Source organism: Mustela lutreola, chromosome 6, assembly GCF_030435805.1.
Source record: "Mustela lutreola isolate mMusLut2 chromosome 6, mMusLut2.pri, whole genome shotgun sequence".
In the NCBI taxonomy this organism is placed as follows: Eukaryota; Metazoa; Chordata; class Mammalia; order Carnivora; family Mustelidae; genus Mustela; species Mustela lutreola.
The window spans coordinates 112806158-112833061 of record NC_081295.1 but is presented as its reverse complement, the minus strand read 5'-3'; the positions used below and the strand labels follow the sequence as shown (position 1 = coordinate 112833061).

The window sequence follows — 26904 nt, the reverse complement described above, 5'->3', positions numbered from 1 at the left end:
AGTCTTTGACATTCTCTTCCAAATGGAATTGGGTGATGCCTAGTTATATTCTTGAGTGTGGGCTGGAGTTACTTTTCATTTCAAATGAATCGAAAAAAAGCAGAATTGACAGTGTGTAAATAAGGAAGCTAAGTCATAAAAAGTTCTGTGCCATCCTGGCTGCTCTCTCTCAGATGCTCATTTTGGAGAAAGCCAGCTGCTGTACAGTGAGGATATTTAAAAAGTCCCACAGAGAGGCCTGCATGGGGATGAACTGAGGCCACTGTCAACTTGATTCACGTGTGTGAGCTTGAAGAGGATCTTCTGGCCCCAGTCAAGCCTTCAGATGACTGCAGCCCCTTCAGATGATGTCCTAACTGGAACTTCGCTGTACACTCTGAACCAGAAACACAAAATTAAGCAAGACTTCAAGTCCCTGACCCACAGGAAATGTGAGTTAATAAATGTTTGTTGTTTTAAGAAGATTTGAGGTGTTTTCTTATGTAACAATATGTAACATAAGTTACATGTTTTCTTATGTAACATAACATATGTTTTCTTACGTAACAATGTGTAACTCATATAGTATGTGACACTTTATATCCTTGAATAAAACTGCATTACTAATAGATTATTTTTATTGAAAAAAAATGATCATTGATTCTATATTCATTAATTTCACTGTTTTAATTTCTATACTGGGAAAATACTGTACTTTGTCAACAACTAAATTTTGCTTTTATTTATTTATTATTATTACTATTTAAGATTTTCTTTACTTATTTTACAGAGAGAGAGAAGAGAGAGAGAGAGCACAAGCAGGGGGGCAGCAGAAGGAGAGGGAGATTTAGCCTCTCCTTCAAGGAAGAAGCAGGGAGCCCAATGTGGGATTCAATCTCAGGACCCTGGGACCAGGACCTGAGCCAAAGGCAACCACTTAACTGACTGAGTCACCCAGGTGCCCCAAATTTTGCTTTTTAAAAAGAGTCTTATTATACACCCTCAATATTATTCTTTTTTTCTGGTTTGAATCCCAGTTAGTTCCATTATTCAGTCATGGTTTTAGTAGGGAGTATGCCTAATTTGGTCAAAGAAAAAAATTCAGCATTGGTGCCAAAGAGCATGCTCTCACTGAATTCTAATTGTAGACAGAGTGAAAACAATAAAGTATCTACACATTTCCGTGAACCTGAAGAAAACACTGAAACAAAGAACACACAAGTTAAGAGAAGTTGACAAATTACTGAGAACATTTAGAAATGTCAATAAAAATAGCAAAATCTTTTGCAGGTGTTGAGTGATGTGACCTTTATGAATTGAATACTTCCCCCCAAAGCAATGTTGCCTTCCTAAGGAACATATCATTGACATTTGTCCTTTTGTTCATTCACCAAACTGCCTGGAGCCTAACACTATTATCTGGGTCCTAAAGAAAGAACTAAGGAAGGGAAGCAAGGACTGATTATAGGGGCTTCTATAAGGTGAGCTCAGTCATTTGGCCATGAAAATATCATTATAGGTGGTCTTGGTGTCATGCAACTATTAATACTTTATTTAGAGACTTATTAATAAATCAATAATGCTTTTGGATGAAAGTGAGTATATTACAGAACATCAGTGCATCATAACTCATGAAATTGAAAGGATCTGGAAACTGAGGAAGTTCAAAGAAAATGGAAATATGAAAATATAAATGAGAATTTTCACTCTAACATAAATTCCTAAATAAGACATACCATTAATTACATTGATTAAACATTATCTGGAGGCAGGGCCTTGTATTGAACATTTTATACTTTCTGCATGAAGTGCTCTTGTGCAGGAATCCCAGAGAAAGCCTGAAAGAGATTATCATCCTGTGCTATTCTCCATGCTTTATAAGTCCCATATGTTGTAAAGATTATCTGCTGATAAATTTTATCTTATGACTAAAAACTTGTTCCATAATATAAGACATCCTTCTCGGAATTGCTCTTTTGAGTAATCATTCCAAGATTGTACTTATTACTATTGACTTCTCAGTTATAAATTCTACATTGGTCATCATCCAGTTCAATTTTTCCTCAAAACCATATTCAATTCTTTACTACCCTAGTAATTAATTTTAGTGAAATCGCTAATGCAAATTAAACTAAAGCCCATTATAAATGCAATCTATCATAGGATTCTTTATTTAAACTTGATTGGTTTGTTTATATTTTATATATCTCACATTTAACAAATAGAATAGGCATAATTGGATTTATAACAGAAACTAGAGCAGGGCAAATCCTTAGCATGACCAAGGATATTCACTGCGGTGTTTCTTTCTTTTTTTTTCTTTTTTAAAGATTTTATTTATTTATTTGTCAGAGAGACGGGGGGGTGGGGGCAGGAGAGCACAAGCAAGGGGAGTAGCAGGCAGAGAGAGAAGCAGGCTCCCCACTGAGCAGGGAGCCTGATGTGGGACTGAGATCATGACCTGAGCCAAAGGCAGCCAGTTAACCAACTGAGCCACCCAGGCATCCCTTTCTTTTCTTTTCATATATTTTCTTCAAAAAATAAATTCAAATGATTTCATTTTTAAAACTAATTTACACCCAATTTTTCAAGGATACATGCAGTGTGTAAGAAAAAAATAATTCTTTAAAGAATTGAGCATGGGGGCGCCTGGGTGGCTCAGTGGGTTAAGACTCTGCCTTCGGCTCAGGTCATGATCTCAGGGTCCTGGGATCAAGCCTCGCATCGGGCTCTCTGCTCAGTGGTGAGCCTGCTTCCCTCTCTCTCTCTATCTCTCGCTTTCTCAGCCTCTCTGCCTACTTGTGATCTTTGTCAAGTAAATAAATAAAATCTTAAAAAAAAATAAAGAAAGAAAGAATTGAGCATGGGTTTTGCGCAGACAAATCTTCCAGAAAATGTTCTTACTGAATTAAATTAGTGTTTACTTTGTAGGTAAAACCAAATGACAACAACATTCTGGAAACTATAGTTGTCAATTAGAAAAATCAAAGGCCAAATTGTAAAGACCCTGTTAAGAGTCACTCCAATTTTCTCCAGCCTCTTTACTCACTTGGGCTCATTCGGTTGAACTGTCAAGGCACATTTCACTTAAGCAGATATGTGTGTTTTACAGCCTTCTGTAAAGAGCAAATTATCCCCTAGTAAAACCCATTTTTCAATAGACTTGTGATAAAAAATTTGTTTAAAAAATGTAGGCCCTTATGCTGTTTGAGAAAGTAAAACAAACTTATTTTCAAATAGAATTATTAAGGGAAAAACAATAACAAACATGGGCTATTAGGTATTATTATCCAAGGAGCAATCAGTGTATACTCCTTTTCTCAAATAATAAAGCAAATAGAATGGAAGCATCACATCCACAAGATGTGAGTCTCTGGATGCAGACTGATTGACAGGGATTGGAGAAGACCAAGGAGGATTTGATGACTCATCCCCAGGGTGATATTAAATTACAGGCTTTCATGCAAAACTTCTTATCCACCTGGGATATGTTTGGTTGATGTTCATACATTTGTTTCCAATAACTAAATACATAAAACAAGTTTGTAATCAGTATATAGTTAAAGTTTTGCAAATCATTATATTGAATGTAGATATCTCTTTATTATATGAAATTGTAAACTGGTGTTTTACAAACTAATAGGAAATTCAATTCAAAACTGTATTATTTGTTGTTTTGCACTTAAAAGAGATATATATTTCAGTACAACTTTCCTTTTTTTAAAATTTATTTGAGAGAAAGAGAACCCACGAGAGCAGCTGTGCAAGTGGGAGAGGGCCAAAGGGTAGGGGAGAGAATCTCCAAGCAGACTTCCCACTGAGCACAGAGCCAAGGAAGGCCTTGATCTCACCACCCATGAGATCAGAGCCCGAGCTGAAATCAAAAGTCAGATGCTCAACTGACTAAGGCAGCCAGGGGCCCCAGTATAATTTTTATTAATTTGAGATATATCTCTTTGATTACCTTCAGTGTCTAAACACAAATATTCACAGTAAAAATTTTTTCCTCTTTAAGGTATGAATTGAATTTATAAGTAATTTGCTTTAGGTGGTTTTTAATATTTTTAGTAAAACAGAATTCTTTTAGATAATTACTTCTAGCTATAAATTATCTGGGTTTAAGATATACTCAGAAATAATCATTTAGCAAAAGGATAATGACTTCTTCTGAACCTTACTCTAATGTTCTATAATTTAAAATAATATGTTTTTGAGACTCTAAATAAATTATAAAGACCTGTATTCTTTATTACTTTTCCTCTGTTTTCAGGGAACTTTGGTTAATTAAACCATTTTTGGCTATGCTTTCTAATGAGGCAGAAAATTGAAGAGTTCAGATAGGAGCTTACATAAACCATATACACATATTACATCTGCCAATGTAAACCCAGAGCAGCCATTTCGACAAATAAGACCAATAACTTGCCTTCTTGAGAGAATGGGCTCATCAATTTAATGCAGACATTAATATTAATGTGTTGATAAACTATATTATGTGGAGAATGAAGGGGCATTTGGACCTCATTGAGCCCATGTCTATCTTCTATTTCACAGAAAGAACTTATAAATGTTTTCAAACAAAGGAATTCATTATTTTCTCCTAACGTCCATTCAAATGTTTAATTGCCCATTTTCTTGGTACAGCTTCAACTTTTCTTTTGTTACTCTATGATGGAAACAGAAAGCAGTCAATGAGCATTTCCCTTGGGAAATCAGTCATCTACTTGATACTATTGTTACCTCTTAGCCTTCAGGTTAAATAACTTTTGCTCATAGGTTTGGTAATCTGTTTTGCAAATCACTTTTTGGCTTCACTATTCAAGGGCTTTTCCATACATCTCTTAAACGTGGAAACCAAAATTAGATACGATTCTCTCCTAAGGGGCAGGAAATATCAGGAGGGCAATTTCCTTTCATATATTCAAATAATTACTCTCTAGTTTCATTTTTAACTGTGAGTTGCACAGTATCATTTGGTGGATTCATATTCATTTTGTGGTTCATCATAACCCAAAGGTTGTTACTGCTAATCCTCTGTCACATTTGTAAGCATACTGCTTTGAAATGTTATTGTGGGTGAAGATAGTGGATGAAACACATGCATCTGACTCCCTGTAAAGCAATAGTAAGATTTGTCTTCAAGGCATAAAAGCACAAGAATGGGGAGAATATGAAAGAATATAACACATCAAAATTTTGGAAGCTGAGAACCAGATGGCTGAGTGACAGATGACTTAGCAGACTCAGGAAAACCAAATCTTTATTCTAGAAACTGAAAAACAACCTGTTCTAAACCCCCAAATCCTTAAAAGGCTCAGGGATTGGCAATGCACATTACTTCTGGAAGCGTGGTAGAGGAGGGGAACTAAAATCAAAAGAATTAGTTGAAATCCTGTTTAAGAAGTAGTCTTAGAGGGACGCCTGGGTGGCTCAGTTGGTTAAGCAGCTGCCTTCGGCTCAGGTCATGATCCCAGCGTCCTGGGATCGAGTCCCGCATCGGGCTCCTTGCTCGGCAGGGAGCCTGCTTCTCCCTCTGCCTCTGCCTGCCATTCTGTCTGCCTGTGCTTGCTCTCGCCCTCTCTCTCTCTGATAAATAAATAAAATCTTAAAAAAAAAAAAAAAAAAAGAAGTAGTCTTAGAACGGCAAAAATTGACAACGCAAGAAACGACAAATATTGGAGAGGCTTAGAGAAAGAAAAACCGAAGAAACTGTTGGTGGGAATGCAAATTGGTTCAGTTACTTTGGAAAACTGTGTGGAGGTTCCTCCAAAAATTAAAAGTAGAGCCACCCAGGTGCCTTGGTGGCTCAGTGGGTTAAACCTCCGCCTTCAGTTCAGGTCATGATCTCAGGGCCCTGGGATTGAGGCCTGCATCCAGCTTTCTGCTCAATGGGGAGCGTGCTTCCCTCTGTCTCTGCCTGCCTCTCTGCCTACTTGTGATCTCTCTCTCTCTCTGTCAAATAAATAAATCTTAAAAAAAAAAAAATAGAGCAATTGCATTACTGGGTATTTACCCCCAAAATATAGATGTAGTGAAAAGAAGGGCCATATGTACCCCAATGTTCATAGCAGCAATGGCCACAATGGCCAAACTGTGGAAAGAGCTGAGATGCCCTTCAGCTAATAATGGATGCAGAAGATGTGGTTCATAAACACAAAGGAATATTACTCAGCCATCAGAAAGGATGAATACCCAACTTTTGCATCAACATGGATGGGAGTGGAGAGATTATACTGAGTGAAATAGGTTAAGCAGAGAGAGTCCAATTATCATATGGTTTCACTTATTTGCAGAATAGCATGAAAGACATGAGGAGAAGGAAGGGAAAAATGAAGGGGGGTTGGAAACTGGAGGGGGAGATGAGCCATGAGAGACTCTGGACCATGAGAAGCAAACTGAGGGTTTTAGGGGGGAAGGTGGTGGGGGGCCAGGTGAGCCTGGTGATGGGTATTAAGGAGGGCACATATTGCATGGAGCGCTGGGTCTTATATTCAAACACTGAATCATGGAACACTACATATAGCAAAAACTAATGACGTACTGTAGGGTGACTAACATAACATTTAAAAAAAAAAAAAAGAAGTAGTCTGAGAAATTTCTTTCTCTATACAGCTAGGTAGTTGTTCCTCCCCAAACCTAGCAAAAAAACCCTGAAGGTTTATTATCTGAAAAAGTTAAATAGATCATGTGTACCCTGGGGGGCCTCCAGATCCCACTGCATCTTGGGCTTCCCTAACTGAAAACAAGAAGAATAAATGAGCTCTCATTTTCAGTTGTATTCTCCTACTTTGCTCTCCAAATGCTGGCAGCCATGCAGGATATGGAAGTGCTTCCTCTGGGGAATCTGGCCAGAATAAGAGGAAAGACTTAACGGCACTGAAATTGAATTCTTCTCAGTTAAAAAGAGCAGTAGGACTACCCTACAGTGAAGCTCATGGTTGGCGAGTCCCACCATTCACTCATAACTTTCAAGTGGGTTTTTAGAACTTACTCTCTTGTATGAACAGACATCCAAGGATTACTGGCACTAAGGAAATCCTATAAGCTGAACAATAGACCCAAACAAAGAAACAGAAAGGGGCAAATTGAAAGAAAGAGAGGCTATGCTGTGCAAAATATTTAAAAGGTATATGTATATCTTCCAGATGTGTATCTATGAGATGCAGTGTATATATATGATGCATATACATACACACATGTAAATGCACTTCTTAGTTGTTGATATGCAAGAGAGGTGTTACACTTGAAACAAGAGAGCCTGATAATATGTATTCATGCATAGTCATATACATATGAAATATATGTATGGAAAATGGAGAAAACATAGATAAAGGGGCATTCCTAGACATTGGTTCTGGAGGCAGAAATACTGCTCAGGGACATGGAGCCCTAAACTTCCTGTCTTCCCACAGTCACAGTTGGTTCCAACTTTGTCTCCAGAACCAAGAGAGCAGGATACATGTCCACATTCCTGCACAGGTTGGCAAATTCTTGTGTGTTGATGGAAATCTCCAAGTATAATAGGGTGGTATCATAGCAAGAATTAAGCTTCTCAGATAAAGTTAGTTAATTTGTGGGTGGGGGTAGCTGAAAAGCCCTCATAAAGCCAAAAGAGCCTAAGCTGAGACGCACGGCATCTTGCACCACTCTGCAGTCACCTTATTTGCACAATGATTTGCCCTGTTGGCTAATCAAATAGGGAATTTAATTTCACTTTGGATTAGGTGTATATTTGTCCATTGTGATCTAGCAGAAACCCAGACTTTGGGTTGGTAGGAAAGCACCTTCTTCCACCATGGGTGGGTTTGAGATGGGGGCATCGGGCTGCTGAAGGAGGGCTTGGTGGCCTGAGGCAGAGCCCGAAGTGTTAGATCTGTGGGAAGGGACCGCCTGAGCATCCGTAAAAGGAGCTGGAGAGCCCAGGTTTGGGGCTTGGGTCTAGGTGTCACCATAGGCTCCAGTGCGGACCTCGAGCGAAAGGATGATAAAGTGGGAGAGCAGGATCCCTCGAGCACTCCACCTTCGAGTCTGGTTTTGAGACAAGACATGTAGCTGCTGAAGGATCTCGCCAGGCTGGAAGAGACTGGGGACGGTTGGTGGTGGATGGAGGGAAGCCAGAGGAGGCCTGGAGCAGCCTCTGCACCCTTTGCTTCCTGGTGGGCAAGGAGTGACTAGGAGAGAAAGCTGGGACAGGACTGCAGAGGGGGAGCCCACAGACTTAGAGAAAGTGCAAGCTGCAAAGCCTGCCCCAAGACAGATGGAGAGGGGTCCAATTCCCCTGATCTCTCTCCTCAGGTGAGTCCTTCGCAGGAATAATCTCACTATGGCCTGTGAGTGGGCAGCTAGAAGTCTTTCTTTCTTTCTTTCTTTCTTTCTTTCTTTCTTTCTTTCTTTCTTTTAAGATTTTATTTATTTATTTGACAGACAGAGATCACAAGTAGGCAGAGAGGCAGGTAGAGAGAGAGGGGGAAACAGGCTCCCCGCTGAGCAGAGAGCCTGATGTGGGGCTTGATCCAGGACCCAGGGATCATGATCTGAGCCGAAGGCAGAGGCTTTAACCCACTGAGCCACCCAGGCACCCCAGCTAGAAGCTTCCTATGGGTGGAAGTGGTACGTCTCCTCTGCTGAATGCAGGGTCAGGTCACCAGGGGCCATGCCTTCATCCAGTGTCCACTGGGCAAAATGAACACCTCCCACATCTCAGACTAAATCTAAGGTTGTTTAAGGAATTGTAGTTCCACATTAAAGCTGCCTGAGATAAACAATGGTGGACACTAGAGCCCATGGACATTAAGAGTTAAAGGAGAATTTTAGATCACAATTCAAAAACATATTTGTAGGTATTTTCCCTTCCATGATGGTGTCTACTAAGTGTGTGGATGTTGAGGTCCTGGAGGTCCTGTGCCCAGGGCTGGCTTCAAGAACAAGCCACCTGTGAGTCACAGGGAATCCCTTGCTCAAAAGGGCCCTATGCTTGGTATAGTGTTTAACTGTGGCTGTCTTACAATTCCACAACAGTTTTGAATCAGGGCACCTACAGTTTTATTCTGCATCAAGTCCTGCAAATTAGCTGGACCTGCCTATGCATCTGTATTTTTTCAGTGCTTTTCTGGAGCACTTGAGAGGCCTTTTTCTTTTTCAGGCAGCTGATGCTTGAGGAATGTTTGTGGAGAAGGAACGTTTAAATTGCAAAGTTTGGAGGCTCTTTCATGATGCTTGATTTGAAGATCCCAAAAAAACAAACAAACAAACAAACAAAAAAGATAGTAAAAAAGGATTTCTAGATTGAAGGGCAACATTAAAATAATAAAGAGAAACCTGGTAGCTTGAAAGAAAAACACAGTGGAGAATTGTATTAATGACTTATCATGTCAGAGCATGGTAAAGATACTTAGTAGAGATCAATGTAAACTGAAAACAACAGCATGAATTCATTACCTTTAAAAAACAAATAATCATTTTTTTTCTCTATTTTGTCATCAAAGCAGCCAAAGTTACTGGGTTAACTCTGCTCCATCTCTAGTGCTCACGAGAAATAAGATAACGTACACGCAAGCATTGAGATTTTGGTCTCTAATACTAATTACTGCTTAAAATAACCAGAGCTTCTTGGAGAGTAGCTAATTCCATGTTTGCAGTAGGACAAGTTTCAGTGAAGTTGGGGCATTTTGTAATCTTATTCTTTGTAAAATTCAATAATATATATTTAATTTAGCAAAGAGAGGAGGCTGTGCTAAAGCAGCAGGAACCAGGAGAGCCAATGTGGATTCGTTTTTTAAAGACAAAAATTCCCCAGTTTATTAAGCTCACAGTTGAGGGGAGTGATCTTGATTTTAGCAAGTCATTTGACAAAATCATATGATATCTTGGGAACAGATAAAAAAAATATAGAGTAGATTTTCAAAAACTGTATATATGGATTCAGAGGTCACTGAAACAATAAGATTAATAGAATTTACAAATGAAGAGCAGGAACGCAATGGCAGTAAGAAAGGCCTAACCCTTGACTCCTGACTCTTTCCTTCAACATTTCTAAACACAATGGAATGATGACATGATTATAAAATTCAGAAATGGCACCAAGTTCTGAGGGTCAGTCCACCTGCCCTACAGTAATACAACATTCCAGAAGATAACTTCAGTTTGGGACAATGCGTGAACATAAACCTTTTGAAATGTAATATAAAGAAACATTAAATCACACACTTAGAGTTTAAAAATGGACACACTGCTCAATGAGAAACACCTAATTTGTAAAAGTTTGTGTAAATAAGATCCAGAGTTGTTAGTTAATTGGAAAATCAAAATCAAGGAAGGTTTTCTTTTCTTTTCTTTTTTTTTTTTTTTTAAGGGATTCTATCTTAGGCAGCAGTATTGAAGTGTCTATATCAAGGGTTAGAAAACTTTCTCTGCAAAGCGTCAGATAGTAAATATTTAAGTCTTTTCAGGCTATACAATCCCCATGACAACTAGTCAATTCTGCTACCCTGGCATGAAAACAGACAGAGAAAATTCATAAAAGAATGAGTCTGACTATGCTCCAGTAAAACTTTATGGAAATAAATTTGAATTTCAGATCATTATCACACATCATGAAATATTCTTTCGAGTTAAAAAAAAAAACATTTAAAAATGTACTTCCTACATGCTCCTTTTCCCTAACTTCCCCCTCCCCCAAAAAAGCGAAACCATGGTCAGCTTATGGGCCATACAAAAACTGGGCGCAAGTGAAATTAGCTGGTGGGCCACAGTTTGTTGACCCGGGTCTAGATCAAAACACACTGTGCTCTGCCTTCGTCAAAATACTCCTGGGTGAACAAGGGTCATTTAAAAAGAGTGGTGACAGGATGGGCGAGACACAGTTGCACATAGAAGAGAAAAGTAAGGAGAAGTACCATGGGTATGGGAAAATATGGTAAGGGTTGTCGTGGGACGAGAGGAAGATGCTTCACCTGTGCTACTTAACAGACCAGCCATGAGGAGAGAAAGTTAGAGAGAGGCAAGTTTAACTCAGTGTAAGGAAGAATTTTCTATCCAACCGAGATGCCCCATCCCCCCCCCCCCCACCCCATAAAGTAGGTTGCCTCTTAACATCATTGTTGTATGGCCATCTTTTGAGAGAGTGCTGAAGGGATCCCCTTCAGTAGATGGGAGGTGGTAACTGGAGAAAAATTCAGAAATGTTTATTAAGTAGATCTAACCTTCAAAAATCCTTAGAACCTCTTGATTAATATACTTCTTTATTTCTTCCAATGAAACCGCATCAGCCTAAAAAAGGGGGAAAAAGGTCTTAAAATTGAGCATAGCACAAATGAATAAAGACTAGGAATCCTGGGTTGGTGTGCATACTTTAAACTTCCGTGGAGACACATTTATCAAACAAAATGCTTTTGGCAGTTGGCTCTATTAGGCAATAAGTATCTTTGTTTTGATCAAATGCTGAGAAGAACTTGAAGTGCATAATTGCTTTAAAAGCCGTGGGCTGGAATCATAACCAGTGACTCGAACATATTTCTTATTAAATGGAGAGACATGGCTTCATATGATTAGGAGAGACATTTCCTATTACTTCATTTTCTGAAGTTACAGAACTTGAACAGTGTTATCAGGACATTAATATCCCAGGCACAGTTTAACTTCTAACCAATCCCTGGGCACTGGTGAAGTCAGTATCTAGGATACTACGCACCTTTAAAGGAAGAGAACTCCAAGTGGGCTGGGTTATTACTTACTAAGTTTTAGTCATTTTTATGGTATAGTTTATTCTGTAATTTACACTTTGTGAGCATATTTGTACTAAGTAATCTTCCTTTTTTAATGGAAAACGCTATGGGACATGAGAAAGGGAAGTAGATAAAGGATGTCAGTTGAATTTTTAACCCCTTAACAAATGAAGCTACATGAATTTGGGAGAGAACCTAACATTTATAATAGTAACATTTTACTGTAGTACCTTGATATTTTTAAGAGAGGGCTATTATTTTCCATGATCATTAGGATTTGTAAGTGTTATATTGCTCCTCTCTTTTTAGTGGTTATTATTCAAGTGTATATGTGTGGCATTAAAGACAATATGATGGGCTCATAAAATGATGATTTCTATAGGGCAGTATAGTTCCAAAAATGTTCTCTTTCAATATTTTATTTTCATGATATATGGGATATATGAACTTGAGTTAATGCATCTAATACCAATTACTGACACAGCACTGAGAACTCATTATACAGGCTTTATTCAAGTAGAGCTTAGGGAAAATGGATAAAAATAAAGAATCTCAATATTGTGGGAATGCCCCAGTTGGCCCTCCATCTGGTGTTGGCTGATTATCTGAGGACAGTGTGTCCTTAGAGCCCTGCCCCACCCCCACCCCCACCCTCCCCAATCCAGGATCCACCTTTCTCCCTGACAAGGATGTTTTCTAATTAAGTTCCTCTGTGAATGACCATCCACCACACCTCCAGAGGGTATTAATAGTAATATGAGCTTCCTTAACCAAACACTCCTTCTTGGCCCGTTTTCCACGTCAAAATACCACTCAGGGCAGGTCTGTGGTTCTCATATTCAACAAATAGAGTTTTCACATAAAACAGACATATGTCATCTGTGTAGTGTAGGAGACATTATAGATGGTATTTAAGAGCACGGCTTTGGAGTCAGTCAGACCTGGGTCTAACCCACTCAATAAGTGTGACCCTGAACAAGTCAACTCTGAGTTTTTGCATTCGTCAAAGTGAGGCGGATAGGACACCCTCCTCTGAGTTGTGAGGCTCTGCAGAGGTGATGTAGAGGAAGTACTTAGCGGAGGGTGTGGTACATAACTCGAAATAAGTGGCAGGTATTGATCTCCTAAGTGGAGATCTGTTTAGGTTCACTTTATTTCTTTTAAAAGGATTATGATTGCTTTCACGGGGATGAATTCTGATTTCTTTCAAAGGGATACGAGGTCCATGCTAGCCAGGAGCTGCTGGAGCTCTCGGCACTACTCACTGGAGTGCCTGGGATGCCTGGATTGCCTGGAGGGCCTTGGTGTCCGGGGGATCCCGTGGAGCCCTTGTTTCCGGGTGGCCCCACAGGACCTATGGCTCCCTTCATGCCTGGAAGGCCTGGTTTCCCCTGTTCACCCTGTGGGCCTCTGTCTCCTGGAATTCCCTGGTCACCCTGTTAAAGGAAGAAGTTAATAAGAGTGATCTTTTCTAGAACATGTAAGCCGTGGTTAAGAGCAAAGGCTCTGCATTCATACGGGCACTTGCTAGCTGTGGCACCTCCACTAAGAGAATTGAGCCCTCTGTGCCCTAGATTCCTGTCCCATAAAGTGGAGATATTAATAATACCCATGAAAGAGGGTGATGCTGGAAATGAATGAGTCAAGTCAAGTGCTTAGAACAACGACTGGGATGTTGAAGGCACTCCTTAGAAAGCTAGTGACAATGTGGGTTGTACTTGATTGTACTTGATTGTCTAGAATGATGACACTTTTGAAAGTCAACAGCAGCTCTCACTTCAGGCCTGGGTCTCCTTGGCAATAAAAAAGGAAGATGGCCAAGAGGATTTTGTACTTGAATGAAGATGGTCACCAAAATTTTACGCTACGTAAAAACTTTAGCACCCTCAAAATCCTTCCCAAATCATGTGCTTTTCTTCTTCTTTTACCTCTATCAGAATCTTTATTAGATTATGTGGGTTGGTTTCTTTATTTGTGTTTTACTGTTGTATGAATGTGTGTGTGTATGTGTGTGTGTGTGTGCAGATGCATACATGCTGTGTCCCAAACATAAACAACTTGGAAAGATGAGAAAGGAAGCAGGTACTTGGGGTGGAGGGTCACCACTGAGATCATATACTTAATAAACAAATGAATAAAAGAATTCGCTGAGTAAAGTGCCATAGTAAATTAGGTATAAGATAGTGTTAGGTGGCTTGACTGTGGTAAGAAGTTTATTTAATGCTGACTTATCCAGCAACGTGTCTACTACTGCATGTGTTTGTTCATTAGAGATGGGGGGCATCAGGAGAGACGGGTATATATGTACCATAGCATGTTTCAGTTAGAGATATTCCAAATACTCAGTTCCCCAATGCCAGAAGGTGATGACCACACTAGCTATGATGGGATGGTGCACTGAGGCTGCTGTGTATTTCATTGTGTTACTCTTATTTGTGACTACCGTGCAAAGGGCCCAACTCCATTTCTGTTGATTTAAAAAAAAGTAATGAAAACAGATGAACAATTATAGGGATCTATTTGATCCTGGAATGAAGAGGTGTAGAAAGAAGTCATGTAGAAAGAAGAAAAAGCAGATGGACCTAATTTCAACGTTATTCTTTTAGTTATAAAAATATATCTGCATATAGGTGTATCAACTCACATTTCGGGGAAATACCTGAGATGAGTCAGATTAAGAAAACAATAAAGAAAAGAAGTACTAGCACATGCTGATCGATACTGTGATCACATGCAAAATAATCACAGTCTTCAGCATATTAAAATTGTTTTACAATTTAGGCACCAGGATGTTCATGACAGTGATGTTTATTATTATGAAAACTGGAAAGAACCTAAATATCCAGAAAAAGGAGACTGGGAAAGTGAAGTAAGGTATATCTAAACAGTGGAATAACATATAGCCACTAAAAGTCATATGCAGATCTGTATTGACTGACACGGAAAGATGGTCATTATATACTGTTAGGTGAAAAAAGTAATTTACAAAACAGTCTGAACACATTTTTGGAAGAGCATATATTCTTTTGCATTGATACATTAAGTACACATGTATATCATATATAAGAAAGAAATAGAAATATGTCCAAAATAGTATTTGTACAAATTTAAGAATCCTTATCTCTATGCAAGGGGATAACGTAGACTTTTTTCTTTACTTTTTACTTATATTATCTCTGTTTTCATATGACCTTCAGTTATCATGAATTAGTTGTGTAATAAGTAAAAATGAGTAAACTAGACACCAATACACAAACACATATGCAACATACTAGCAACCCACCCAGGAGTTTCACTGAATTACAGTGCTTGAATCTTTGCAGTGGACTGACTCCAACTCTACTTGAAAACAGTAAGGTTCACTAAAGAAAATAATGAGAAGTTGGAACAACACCAACAACCAAACCAATTTCAATAAAAGTATATGACAGAATTGGCATGATTTTATGTGTTCGGTTCCACTTTCCACAGCTCTACCTCTCCACACCACCACCCCCCTTTACTTGACTTCCATGAGATCACGGGTTCTCAACAAGGGCCACTCCAGTTCCCAGAAGGTGATGTCTGGAAACATTCTCGGTTGTCACAAGTGGAGGGAAGATGGCGGCCTGATCTGTTGGCTAGACACCAGGGATGCTACGAAACATCCTACAGTGCCCAGGGTGGACACTCACAGCAAAGTACTGTCCACTCCAAACATCAATGGTGCCCGAGGTTGAGAAACCCTACTCTAAGGAACAAGAAAATGGGTGATCGCTATCGTAGGAATATGTGTTCGAGACAGGAGGATCAAAGCTTTCCCAAGTGGAATAGCACACTAGACTTCGTTCTGAAGAAAGGTCATTGTTGTAGGTGTACCAGCCATATGGCCTGCTTCGGGGTCCTTCAATGGGCCTGTTTTATGCCTAGAAGAGATCTTGGATTACATACACCCTAAATGTGTCATACTGGGAGATTTGCAGGGATCCACAGACAAATTGTGTAACCCAAAGGATGAGGCAGCTGCAGCAGACAGGCTTAAATCATGATCAGAAGAGTAATATACATACACGTTCTCCTTTGGGGCCTCTGTCTCCAGGTTTACCCATGACACCCTGAAAAACAAATGCCAACACTAAAAAATCACTGCTTGCCAAGATTTTTCCCCAGCCTGCTTAGTCAAGTATTTTGACAGGTACTGCAAATGAGGTTTTGCATGAGAATGTTTATCTGAAGTGGTATTTTCCATACCTGAGCACCAGGCAATCCGTCTTTTCCATTTATTCCCTATAAAGACAGAAGATGATCAATATTCCTAATTCTACATAGGTAGACATAGTTAAACACAATAAAAGGGTAAAGTTTTGAGGACCGAATCATCACATTTCTGCTATTTTGGTGAGGGAGTGGAGTGAAACAGAAAACGAAGTTGAGAGAGTCGATGGTCCGGAGTTAGAATTCGGGCTCTGTCACTGACGAGTTCCATTTACTTCAGGCAATTTACTGACTCCTAATAGCATATGCTTCTTTCCTTATAAAGTCATTATGTGAAAACTCAGGATTTGGTAAAGCAACAGAAAATGCCCAAGTCACTGTAAATAGTCAATGGGGTTATTTTCATTACTTATTCTCTTAGGTACAATCTGAAAAATAAGGTGGCCTGTGGTGCTGGGTGGCTGGTGGGTGGCATTTATTGTTACCGCCCAACAATTTTCTAGCACAGAGAGTCATTCTCAGTAAATGGTCTCAGTTACTGCTGGGGAAATTTCATAACATGGCCAGAGCACAATCCTCCTATGAAATAAACTGTCGGCTAGAGAACAATTTGTTATTTTCCAGTGGGAGAATATGAAAGAAAAGTAGGAAATCTGTGATCATGGTTTTTGAGAGCATTAAGTAGTGTTTTGGGTTTGTTTGTTTTTTTTTTTATTAGTAAACTGGAAGTTTCCCAAACTTTACAAGGCTGTCCTGGAGGTGGAAATAAAGCCCCCTACTCAGAGATTTATGAGATGGAGAAAACTTGTGGCCGGGAGATGTCAGAAGGAAAAGCACTTGGGGTCAAATCAAATACCTAGAGTTCAATAGCAGATGTGTTTTTGAGATTTGGTTTGAAGAGAGAGATCAAGGTGAGGGAAATGATTTCTTAGCTAGCAGGCAATTGCATGGACATGTTCCTCTGAAAAGCCTAGGAGAGTTTTGCTGCGCTGGAATGGATTTTATGAGGATGGAACTGCAGACAAGCACATGTTTTCACTGCTGTAAATTACACGAAAATCCGTCACAGCTGATAACCCAACCAAAGTCCCCCAACCTCTCTGAAACATCTGGGAATTATGTAGAGTACTCTAACTAGGCACACGTTACCTGCAGTGTGTGGTTCAAAGAATTTATTACATCCAGAAACACAGGCAACAAAGATAAAGCTGATTAAGGAGAGGAAGTGGGGGAAGGGATGATACAACCCAGCTGTACCACTTGAATAAAAGATGATGTATCTAGTGTTAACATGTAATTCATGCTTTTGGTAACAATGTAAGAAAAGAAACAGTGCAGTCTTTCTTTCTTTCTTTCTTTCTTTCTTTTTTCCTTTTTTCGTCTTTTGTAATTCATCAGAGACTATCACGTGTGTTCTCCTTTGTATGTAAAGGTGTTACTAACTTGCTTTCCCTAGACAAGTACTGCTTTTAGAGATTTTTAGAATGACCTGCATGAATTTGTTCTTCCCTCCCTCATCTCACTTATCTGGAAGAACTCCACACCTGGGTGTAAGCAGCCTTTTGTCTATCACATGTCTGCGTCTGAGCAGCTGGCTGTGGTTGAAGTAAAAGGCATGTCCTTGCTCACTTGTTCCTACCTAAATGAATGCAGGCAGAGTGCAAGTATCGCCCTGTATTACCAGGCTGTCCTGGATTTCCTGATTCAACTCCCTCTCCTTCTCTCCTTAAGTATTCTTTCACAGATTTTCCTGTCTTCAGATCTCCAGCTTCACCACCTGATTCCTTACACCCAACCAATGACCTCGATTCCTCTTCCCCTGAGAAAATACGTAGGAGAGAAATCTCTCTCTTATAGATCCAACCTACACACATTTGTACACATTTGTAAACCAATGTCTGCCTGTCCCCTTCCTCCTGGTGAGAAGGATGAGCTGCCCCTGTTCCTTGTGAAGGCCGATTTTCACTTCTGAATGGAATACCAGTGTTCTCCCCTTACTCAAATTTATCTCCACTCCTATGTTACCATCAAAACTTCTCCTCTCGACTGGATCATTCTTACCAAGATGCAAGTGTGCTATAACCTCTCCCACCAAGGACCACCACTTTCTAAACCCAGTGCAGAACTGTCAGCTCTCACATGATTTATCTAGATTCATCATTTCTCTGTCTTAAAACACGTAGTTCCCTCAACATCCAGGAAACCTCATTCACCTGGTTTCCTTCATATCTCACCGGCTGCACCTTCTCAGATTTTTTGCTGTGTTTTTTTCCTAACAGTTGAAATGTTTTCTTCCCTCCCAATCCGCAGGGACTACATTTCATTCAGACCCAGGTTTAAAATACCCAAATCAGTCTCTCCAGTCCTGACCTCTCCATTAATTCAAGATACGTATATCTACCGCTTACTTGACATTTCCAGTGGAGGTCTAGGAGTGCTTGAAGTTGAATGTGTCCACTGCAGGGAATTCTTGATTTTCCTCCCAAACCTACCCACCTCCAGTAGTTCCCATCTCACCAAAAACGCCACTGTGACATGGCTGCTCAGACCCCACGCCACAGCTTTGACTTATCTCTCTCTCACGTTCCACTTCCGGTCCATCAGAGAATTTGCTGACTCTCCCTTTGATGTACATCCTAAACTCCCTTACTCCTCATGATCTCCTTGTTCTCCCCATCACTATTTCTCAAGGAGATTATGGTCACTATTCTGTCTGCTTCCATCCTGCTTCCTACAGTCCGCTCTCCACAGAATAGTCAAGAGTGATACTCTGGAGTATACTCCATTTTCCTTCCCCACTACAAATGCTTCAGTGGGTTTCCAGATTGAAGCTATTTTTTGCGTGTCTCCCAGGGCCAGGGACTGACAATGTGTACCATATGTCATGTTACTTAAGTGACTCACAAAACCCTTTGAGTCACAATTCAAACCCATATCTTTCTGACTCTAAATTGTATATGCTTCCTCTATTTTTATGTTGCTTCTCTGAGGAGGGGGAGGCCAGGGAGCACTCAGACCCAGAGGTTTCCCAGAGGTACTAACCCAGCCTTGTGAACTCTGTGCTGCTTGTTCACCTTCAGTGTCCTCCTCCTCCTAATAGCATCCCTCCCCACTCACAAATAAACAAGCAAAGGGAGCAGTGATGTTCTATCAAGAGTAAACCCGAGAGGGCTGCATGTCGTTCATCTTTCTGTCTACCCCCCCCCCCTTCCTTAGCAAACAGAAGAGACTAAATAAATATATGTTGAAGTAAACTGAATTAGTATGAATGATTATTACTGTGTTATAGCAATATATGTCAGTATCCAAGAGTTCTTTTAGGAACCAAATGGATGCTATGTTTAGAAGCATGATTTATGAAGGTAGAAGAACAAGGTCCATAGATAATGAAGGGAATCTGAGAAAATAGCTTCTTATTCAGTTTTTAGCTTGGCCTCCAGGAGTTATATCTGTGAGTCTTCAGGTTTTTTATATTTTAGGATGTGAAAGGCCATTTTGTTTTTTAACCAGGAGAATATCAGACTTAAGAAGTAATGAGTCTAATCTCCTGACACTTCAAACAACCAAACAAAATCTCACTTTTTTCATCATTGTTTAAGACTTAAAGATACCTCATACAGAGCTAGAACACTCAGGGAGAACCACACCCCCAAAGACCCATTTGTGGAAATTGCTCTTACTTCCTTAGAAACTACAAACATCAGATTTTCCAAGGAGATAGGACAGTGATTGGATAAGAGATAAACAGTGTTTGGAATATTTCTCAAACTGGCAAATTTTAAATAATGAAAAGTACTTACTGGCCTTCCGGAGGGTCCTTCTGGTCCAGGGAAACCTATATCTCCAACAGGCCCTCTGTCACCCTATAGGCATGTCCACAGACAAATATTAGCTGCCAAGGAAAGCTCTGGAACTGCATGTAAGTACAACTGTGGAGTAAGTGACTAGAAACTCACCGGTTCCCCTGGGACTCCCGGAGGCCCTGGGGCTCCAGGTTTTCCCTGGGAAATCAAAGCAAGGAGAAACATTAGGAGCCAAATTACGGCATGACACCATCCCCTCCCTGCCTGTGAATTTAAGGAGCTGCTAGGCCTGTGGCTCTCTATACTAAAATGGCATTCTTAATGGGACAGAGGCTGTGGGGACATATACTTGACTCTGGAGGCTCCAAGGTATGGACTAGAATGCAGTTCTCTGAACGTACACATATGTGTATAGCAGACGGGTGGGAGCGGACGGTACTATTTTTGAGAAAATATGAAACCAATGTATCCTCATTACTGGAAATATCTTTAGTGCCTATTTGATCAGCAGCTCTTCTTGACTTTGGAGGAGGGAGGGCACATGGGGTCAAAGAAGTCTTTCCTAGATTTTGTGTCTTGTTAAGAGGGTTTCTAAGTTCATAGTAGGATAACCTGAAGAAACACCATGTTTGACTTGAAAAGCCATGTTTGGTTGAAAGGAAGGGGACAAGACGGATTTATTCCAACACATAATAGCTTGCAGGACTGACAACAGAGAAGTGTTGGGTAGAGAGGCAACTGGGAGGGACAAGAGAAGAAGATGGTCCATTAGAGCCCAGAAGTGAGAAGTGCCCAAGTGTCCAGATCAAGCTTCAAGAAGGAACCCCCTTCTATCCCTTGGACTTAATTAACATGGACGGAAAAACAAATAACACAGGGATACAGGCATGGGGCCAAGGCTGCAGAAACCCTAATAGGTTTCCTAGGAGGGAATCTGAAAAAGGAAGGACCCTTTCTTTACTCCTCTTGCTGTCCAGAGCCCTGGGAGGAGCCCCCCTCACAGGTTCAGACACGGCTGAGTGGTGAAGTGAGGCAGACACAAGGCCTGAAAGAGCAGTCCTGGTTCCCCAGAGCCCGTGTGTACAAGCAGGAACTCCCGAATCTCCTGTGGGCCCAAGTGGGGGGATATGTTAGAGCTGGAAGGCTAATGTCCCACGTGGACTTGGCATAAGCCGCAACGGGGAGAGTGCTCAGGCTTGGAGGCCGGAGACAAAGGGATCAGGGACATTGGTAGCAGGTAACAGAAATCTCAAAAGTTGGGGGGAGCTTGGAAAACCTGGGGGACAGCATGCTGACTGGAGGCCTCACCTCATTGCCAGCACTCACAGACACCTCCTCCTGTCTACCCATGTGTCATCCTGGGAAGAAGCAGGAGAAACAAGCCCTGGAGAAATCTCTGGATGGGCTTGAAAATACGAGAAAGGGATAGAACTGCTAAATAAGGGGATTCATCCTCTACAAAGGATGGTTTTCTACAGACTAGGGATGGCTTTTGAATTTTTGTTCTTGGGCTTAATATCTACACAGAATAAAAGAGAATGGCTATTGGCCTTTTAAAGGATGGGAGTGATGGGTGGTGGTGGATGGCAGTGGTGAGTGGTGGATGCTCTGGGTGGTGCTGGGTATCAGTGGATGTCTGTGGGTGGTGGTGAGTGGGACGATAGAGCCCTTTCTTCTCCTGTGTGCCTATGATTCAAGCACGGAGTTTTCCACTGACTTTCCTACCCTGGGCCTACCCTGCAGGGGCACTGAACAAAAGGATAAGTGGGCTCTTACTCATAAAGCATGGCCACAAAATTTTAATTAGAGCATCATGAATGAAGATCAGAATGATCCCTAGGGCTCAGAGAAATGATTTCAACCTTTCCTGGAGTACTTCCTATTCATTTGAAAAGACCTTGATGAGATTAAAACACTTGACACCAGAGAGCAACAAAAATGATTGAGAGTCTGGAAGGGCTAGTTTACGAGGAAACATTAGCAGCAGTAAAGATTTGTTAATAACACCAGGCCAAGGGAAAACTCAGGCAGATTGCAGCTTAATATCAAGAACTTGAAGTACATGCCTAAAGATAAGAGCTTCGTCTTTTGGGGGCCAAGAAACCTTAAGTATGACAAGAACAGAGAAACAAAACTAGCTTCTCAAAGTTGGGCTCGTGTATTAACGTATTGGCACTTGTAATTAACTGGGCATCTCCTCCCCTCATTAAGGAAGTTGGGGGAAAAAAGGAAAAGATAATAAAGAAAGAGGTGAACATAAAGAAAGGAACAGTCTTGGGGTGCCTGGGTGGTGCAGTCAGTGAAGTGTTGGACTCTTGGTTACAGCTCAGGTTATGATCCTAAGGATCAAGCCCCACACTGGGCTCCATGCTTGGCTCTGTACTCAGTGGGGAGTCTGCTTGAGATTCTCTCCCTCCATCTCCCTCTGCCCCTCCCCTCTCTCTCCCTCCCTCTTTAAAATAAAAGAAATTTTAAAAAAATAAAAAAGAAAGGAGAATTCTCGAGGATAAATAGGGACAAGGTGGTTTTATTTTTTTTAACTGGATGTTTCTAGAACCTATTGTTATAAGAGCTACTGTGTGCTCCCTACCTCTTCTTGGTCCCTAGCCACAGACTGACTGCGGAGATAGAATTGCTTCCTTGTGAAAATAATGTGAGGTACTCTGGACTCACCGATATTCCAGCTATTCCTGGGGGACCTGTTGGGCCTCGATCCCCCTGTTGGGATTTAAAAAAAAGTTGTTGCTTATGATGATATCTATAACATCTTTGTCTATAAAATTAATGCTCAAATGAGTATTTGGATTTGGTGAAGCTTTTCTTTGGTGTTGATAAGCATTATCAGTATCATCAGATGGGAAAATAAAAATTAGTAGCTAACTGAATTTGTTAAAGTTTTTTTTTTTTCCAAAAAACGAAAGCAAATAATAATCTTAACGAAAATAAACATTCAGGTTATCATTTCTGTGACCTATTTTTAATAGGACTTCACACATACTTACAGCTAAGATTAGTCAAAACAGTATTTTTATTCCAAAAGTAATCCATTACAATACTTAAAAAAGAAAGCACATTGAATGTTTTCTAAAAAGCTTTTCCTACACTTGTATTATTCGATGAAGGGTTGGAATAAGATATTTAGAACAAGGGATTCTGTAGTTCTCCTCACTAGGCCATCAGAAGATCCCTTCAATTGCTCTGAACAGCAGAGTGATGTAACTCTTTTTCCAAAGGCAATGTGGTATTTTAGATAAAGCTGATGATGCTAAAAGTGCTAATGATTATATACGGGATAATAAAATGGCAACTTTTGTTGAGCAGAACCTACATTAAAAAACTTCATAACTTCACTCAGGGACATAAAAGAAGACTTGATTAAAGGAAGAGGTATGTTTTGTTCTTGGAGGGCAAGACAATGTTGTAAAGGTGTCATTGCTACCCAGTCTAATTTATAAATTTAATGCAATTCTTATGAAATTGCAGCTTGACCAGGTGATATTAAAGTCCACCCTGGATAATGAATAAATGAGAAGATAAAAGAAAAAAATTAAAAGAAGAACAATACAGAGATTAGCAATATCAATACCTGAACATATAATAAAGCTATAACAATTAAAATAATGGAATATCGGTATAAGATTAAGCAGTATATCAATGCAATATAAAAATGCAATATAACCATAGGCCAACATCTATAATAGGATTTTAGTAAAAAAAGGGATGTATTATTCAAAATATAGTACTAATAATGGAGTAATATCCTTGAAAAGAGTTTAATTCCTCTCTTAACATTATACTCCACATAAATCCCATATAGATTATGTAAAAAACAAAATATTATGAACTATAAAAGAATTAGAAGAAAACACGAAGTGACTACCTGATTTTGGTTGACAATAAGAATAAAAAGAACTCAATGCATAAAAGCAAAACAAGAAAACATAGAGAAAAATTGTTTGATATTTGACTACATAAATGTTATGTTTCTATAGACTATGAGATCAAACATGAAAATGAAAGGTCAGACCAGTTAGGAGATTAACTCTAACATGTAAATAGAAGTAGTATGTTTATAAAGCATATCCTTAGATAAATAGAAAAAGAACTAATAGAATAGAGGACAAATAGTACAAACAGGTAATTCTCACCAGTTTCACTCAGGCTCCTCTTAAATTATGGGATTTTAACCACCAAAATAAATATATTGGAACTTTTTATTCAGTGGAAACTCTTGTATATCTGATAAAGTTTAATATTAATAGTAAGAAACCTTCTCTTGGACAATATAGTCCTTCCAAAGTTCAGGTCTTCCAGTTCCTTCAACCATTCTCCTCTAATGAGTTGGCCTCTTATTCCCACTATTATACCGGAGACCTTGTCAGTAACCATAATTCCATCCCCTCCATAAACTCAGTTTCATGCGTTCTGATATTGGGCCACCATAGTTTTAATTCACTCCCATAAGTACCTTGGATTCTCACACTTTTGATGCTATCAAGACCTCTAATCCATTGAACAAATCTTCCATCATCCTTCAACTCTCTAAATGGCCTCTCTACCTTATTTATTTAGTTTAAATTCCATGGTCACTTGTTTTAATCACTCCTTTGTTGTACACCATTGACTCTCTTGGCCCATTCTTGCTTTTTAGTACTCACCTGTCAAAACTGGAACTTTGTTTAAATCTATGTCTTTACCTGGGTGTACATGCTGGAGAAGATCTCCCTGACCGGTCTCACTTCAGTTTATACCCATGAACCTCAGGGGTGTTCTGGGGCTGCCTAGTCATCCCACTCTGTGGCCCCAGGACTCTCCCTCTCTTTTAGAAGACCTTCCCCTTAAATCTCCTACCTCTTCTCCCTCATCACTCTCAGACGATGATCTTCTTCCTCTATCTCTGAGAAAATTTCAGCAACCAGAAAAGAACTTCTATAGACCCCAACCAATTATTCTTCCTGTGTATTAGTGTCTGTATCCTTACACTCTTGTTTTTCCACCTGTTACTAGAGATGAACTCTCCAGACTCCTCTTTGAAGCCATACCATCCTTTTATGTACCGGTTCCTATTTCCTCTTAGCTATTTGAAGATGTTATTCCAACAATTCTCCCCTTTCTTCCTGTATCATCACCCCCCTACCTTATTCTACCAGATCATTCCTTTAGCATACAACTAATCTGATATTTCTACGGTCCATTTCTAAAACCCATTTTACAAAGCCTTACCCACCCTACTTCCTCCAGCAGTCACCTTCCCATTTCTTTGCTTTCCTTTGCAGCAAAACTCCTTGGCCATTGTTTATACTGTATTTGCTATCTCTAATTCTTTTTTTCTTATTCTCTCTTAAATCCATTTAAATCCAACAGTTGCTCCTACCAAAAGAGTGAATAGTAATAATCTATTATTGTTAAACCTCTATCCTGCTAAATCCAATGGTTGATACTTGACCGTCCTACTTGACCCCATCCCCATCATACTAGACCCATGTGCAGTACTGGAGACAAGTGATTACCCTCTTCACGTTGATACAATCATCACTTGGCTTTCAGGACACCAAGTTTTCCTCATAACTCCCTGGTCATTTTATCTCGGTCTTCCCTGCTCATTCTTCCTTTTCTTCCTGATCCCTTTATGTTGGAGGCCTCAGTGTTCAGTCCTCAGTCCTCCTCTCTTTTATAACATCTGTCATTCCCTTGGAGATTTTGTCAAGTCTCCTGGCTTTAAGACAGCGTCTATACACTTGGAACAACCAAGTTTAAAACTCCCCTAAGACTCTTTTCAAACCCCATGCCTTTTTCTTGTTCTGCCTACTCGATACTTCCACTGTGCTATCTAACAGATGCCGCCAAATTTGACCTCATGTCCACAGTTAAACTGATCATCCTCACCCTCTCCACACAGGCTCTGCCTATAGCTTTCCTCATTTCACTTGATGACTATCCCATTATATCAGTTTCTCAGGTCAAAAAACTTGGAGTGTCCTTGATTCCTCCTTATTCTCTCATACCCATGTCCAATCAATTAGAATGTCCTGTTGGTTCTACCTTCCCAGTATATCCAGAATCTAGCCACCCCTCACTATCTCCACCATCTCTACTTTGATCTCAGCCAGCATCCCTCCCAGCTGTATCATGGGAATAGTCTTCTCTTCTGCCCTCCGGCTGTGGGCCCCACCACCCTTCTACTCAGAAATGAACTACTGGCTCCGTATTTTACTCAGAGTGAAAGATAAAGTCCTCACAGTGGCTAATAAGCCTCTTTATTATCGGTGCTTCTCAAACTACTTGTGCTTCCCGGGGAGCAGTTTATCATTTATGTTCTAATACATCCTGAGCCGAGGTGAGTGTACTGATCACATGTTTGAGTATCATAGCAAAGTTGAATTGCTAGACAAGTTTTTAAGTACTTACTCTTAGTCTGTAATTACCTTGCCACAGAATCCATAAGAGAATTTTCAGACTGGCACTGGTCCTCTACCAGCTAGCTTTTGAGTAGCATTGCTTTGCAGGACTGCTATGACTGGGCTCCACCTTCCTTCTATCCCTATCTCTCTGACTTCATCTAACCCCTTCCTTCACCTCATTCCCCTGGTCTCCTTTGGTGGAGCAGGAATGCTCATGGTCTCAGTGCATTTAGACCTAATGTTTGTGCTTTCAAAAAATTGTAGGGGCGCCTGGGTGACTCAGTGAGTTAAAGCCTCTGCCTTTGGCTCAGGTCATGATCCCAGGGTCCTGGGATGGAGCCCCACATCAGGTTCTCTGCTCAGCAGGGAGCCTGCTTCCCCCTCTCTCTTTCTGCCTTCTGTGATCTCTCTCAAATAAATAAATAAAGTCTTTTAAAAATTGTATATATTTAAGGTATCCAACTTGAGGATTTGATATATACATATACTGTGAAGTGATCACCACAATCAAGCTAATTAACATAGTGGTGAGAATACTTAGCAGTTTTCCAGTATATAGTAAAGTACTGTAACCTATTGTCACCATCCTACACCTTAGATCGCTAGAACTGATTTATGTTGCCTGGGACATTCTTCCTTCAGGGTTGAGGGGACTTGACTGTGTCTCACTCTTTCAAGTCTGTGCTCAGATCTTGCTATCTCAGACCAATATTTAAAATTACCACCTCTCCTTTAGCACTCTGGAGCCTTCTTCACCTGCTTTACTTTTTTCTTTCTTTCATAGAATTTACCAACATTATTACT

At 40.1% G+C, this 26904-nt stretch overlaps 1 protein-coding gene across 4 annotated transcripts in view; it reads right to left on the bottom strand.

The window, feature by feature from the left end:
• Positions 1 to 26904, bottom strand: part of COL19A1 (collagen type XIX alpha 1 chain) — a 323109-nt gene that overhangs the window by 11573 nt on the left and 284632 nt on the right. For 3 of the 4 annotated variants that reach the window (XM_059178371.1, XM_059178370.1, XM_059178372.1), the window contains 7 exons: positions 22373 to 22417; positions 19853 to 19897; positions 19697 to 19759; positions 15933 to 15968; positions 15752 to 15796; positions 12968 to 13138; positions 11181 to 11247 (listed from right to left, as the gene is read on the bottom strand). In XM_059178371.1, the coding sequence (XP_059034354.1) occupies positions 11181 to 11247; positions 12968 to 13138; positions 15752 to 15796; positions 15933 to 15968; positions 19697 to 19759; positions 19853 to 19897; positions 22373 to 22417 (472 nt within the window). Of the gene's footprint in view, positions 1 to 11180; positions 11248 to 12967; positions 13139 to 14567; positions 15608 to 15751; positions 15797 to 15932; positions 15969 to 19696; positions 19760 to 19852; positions 19898 to 22372; positions 22418 to 26904 lie in introns of those variants that run through there. The other variant, XM_059178373.1, reaches the window with a different exon arrangement.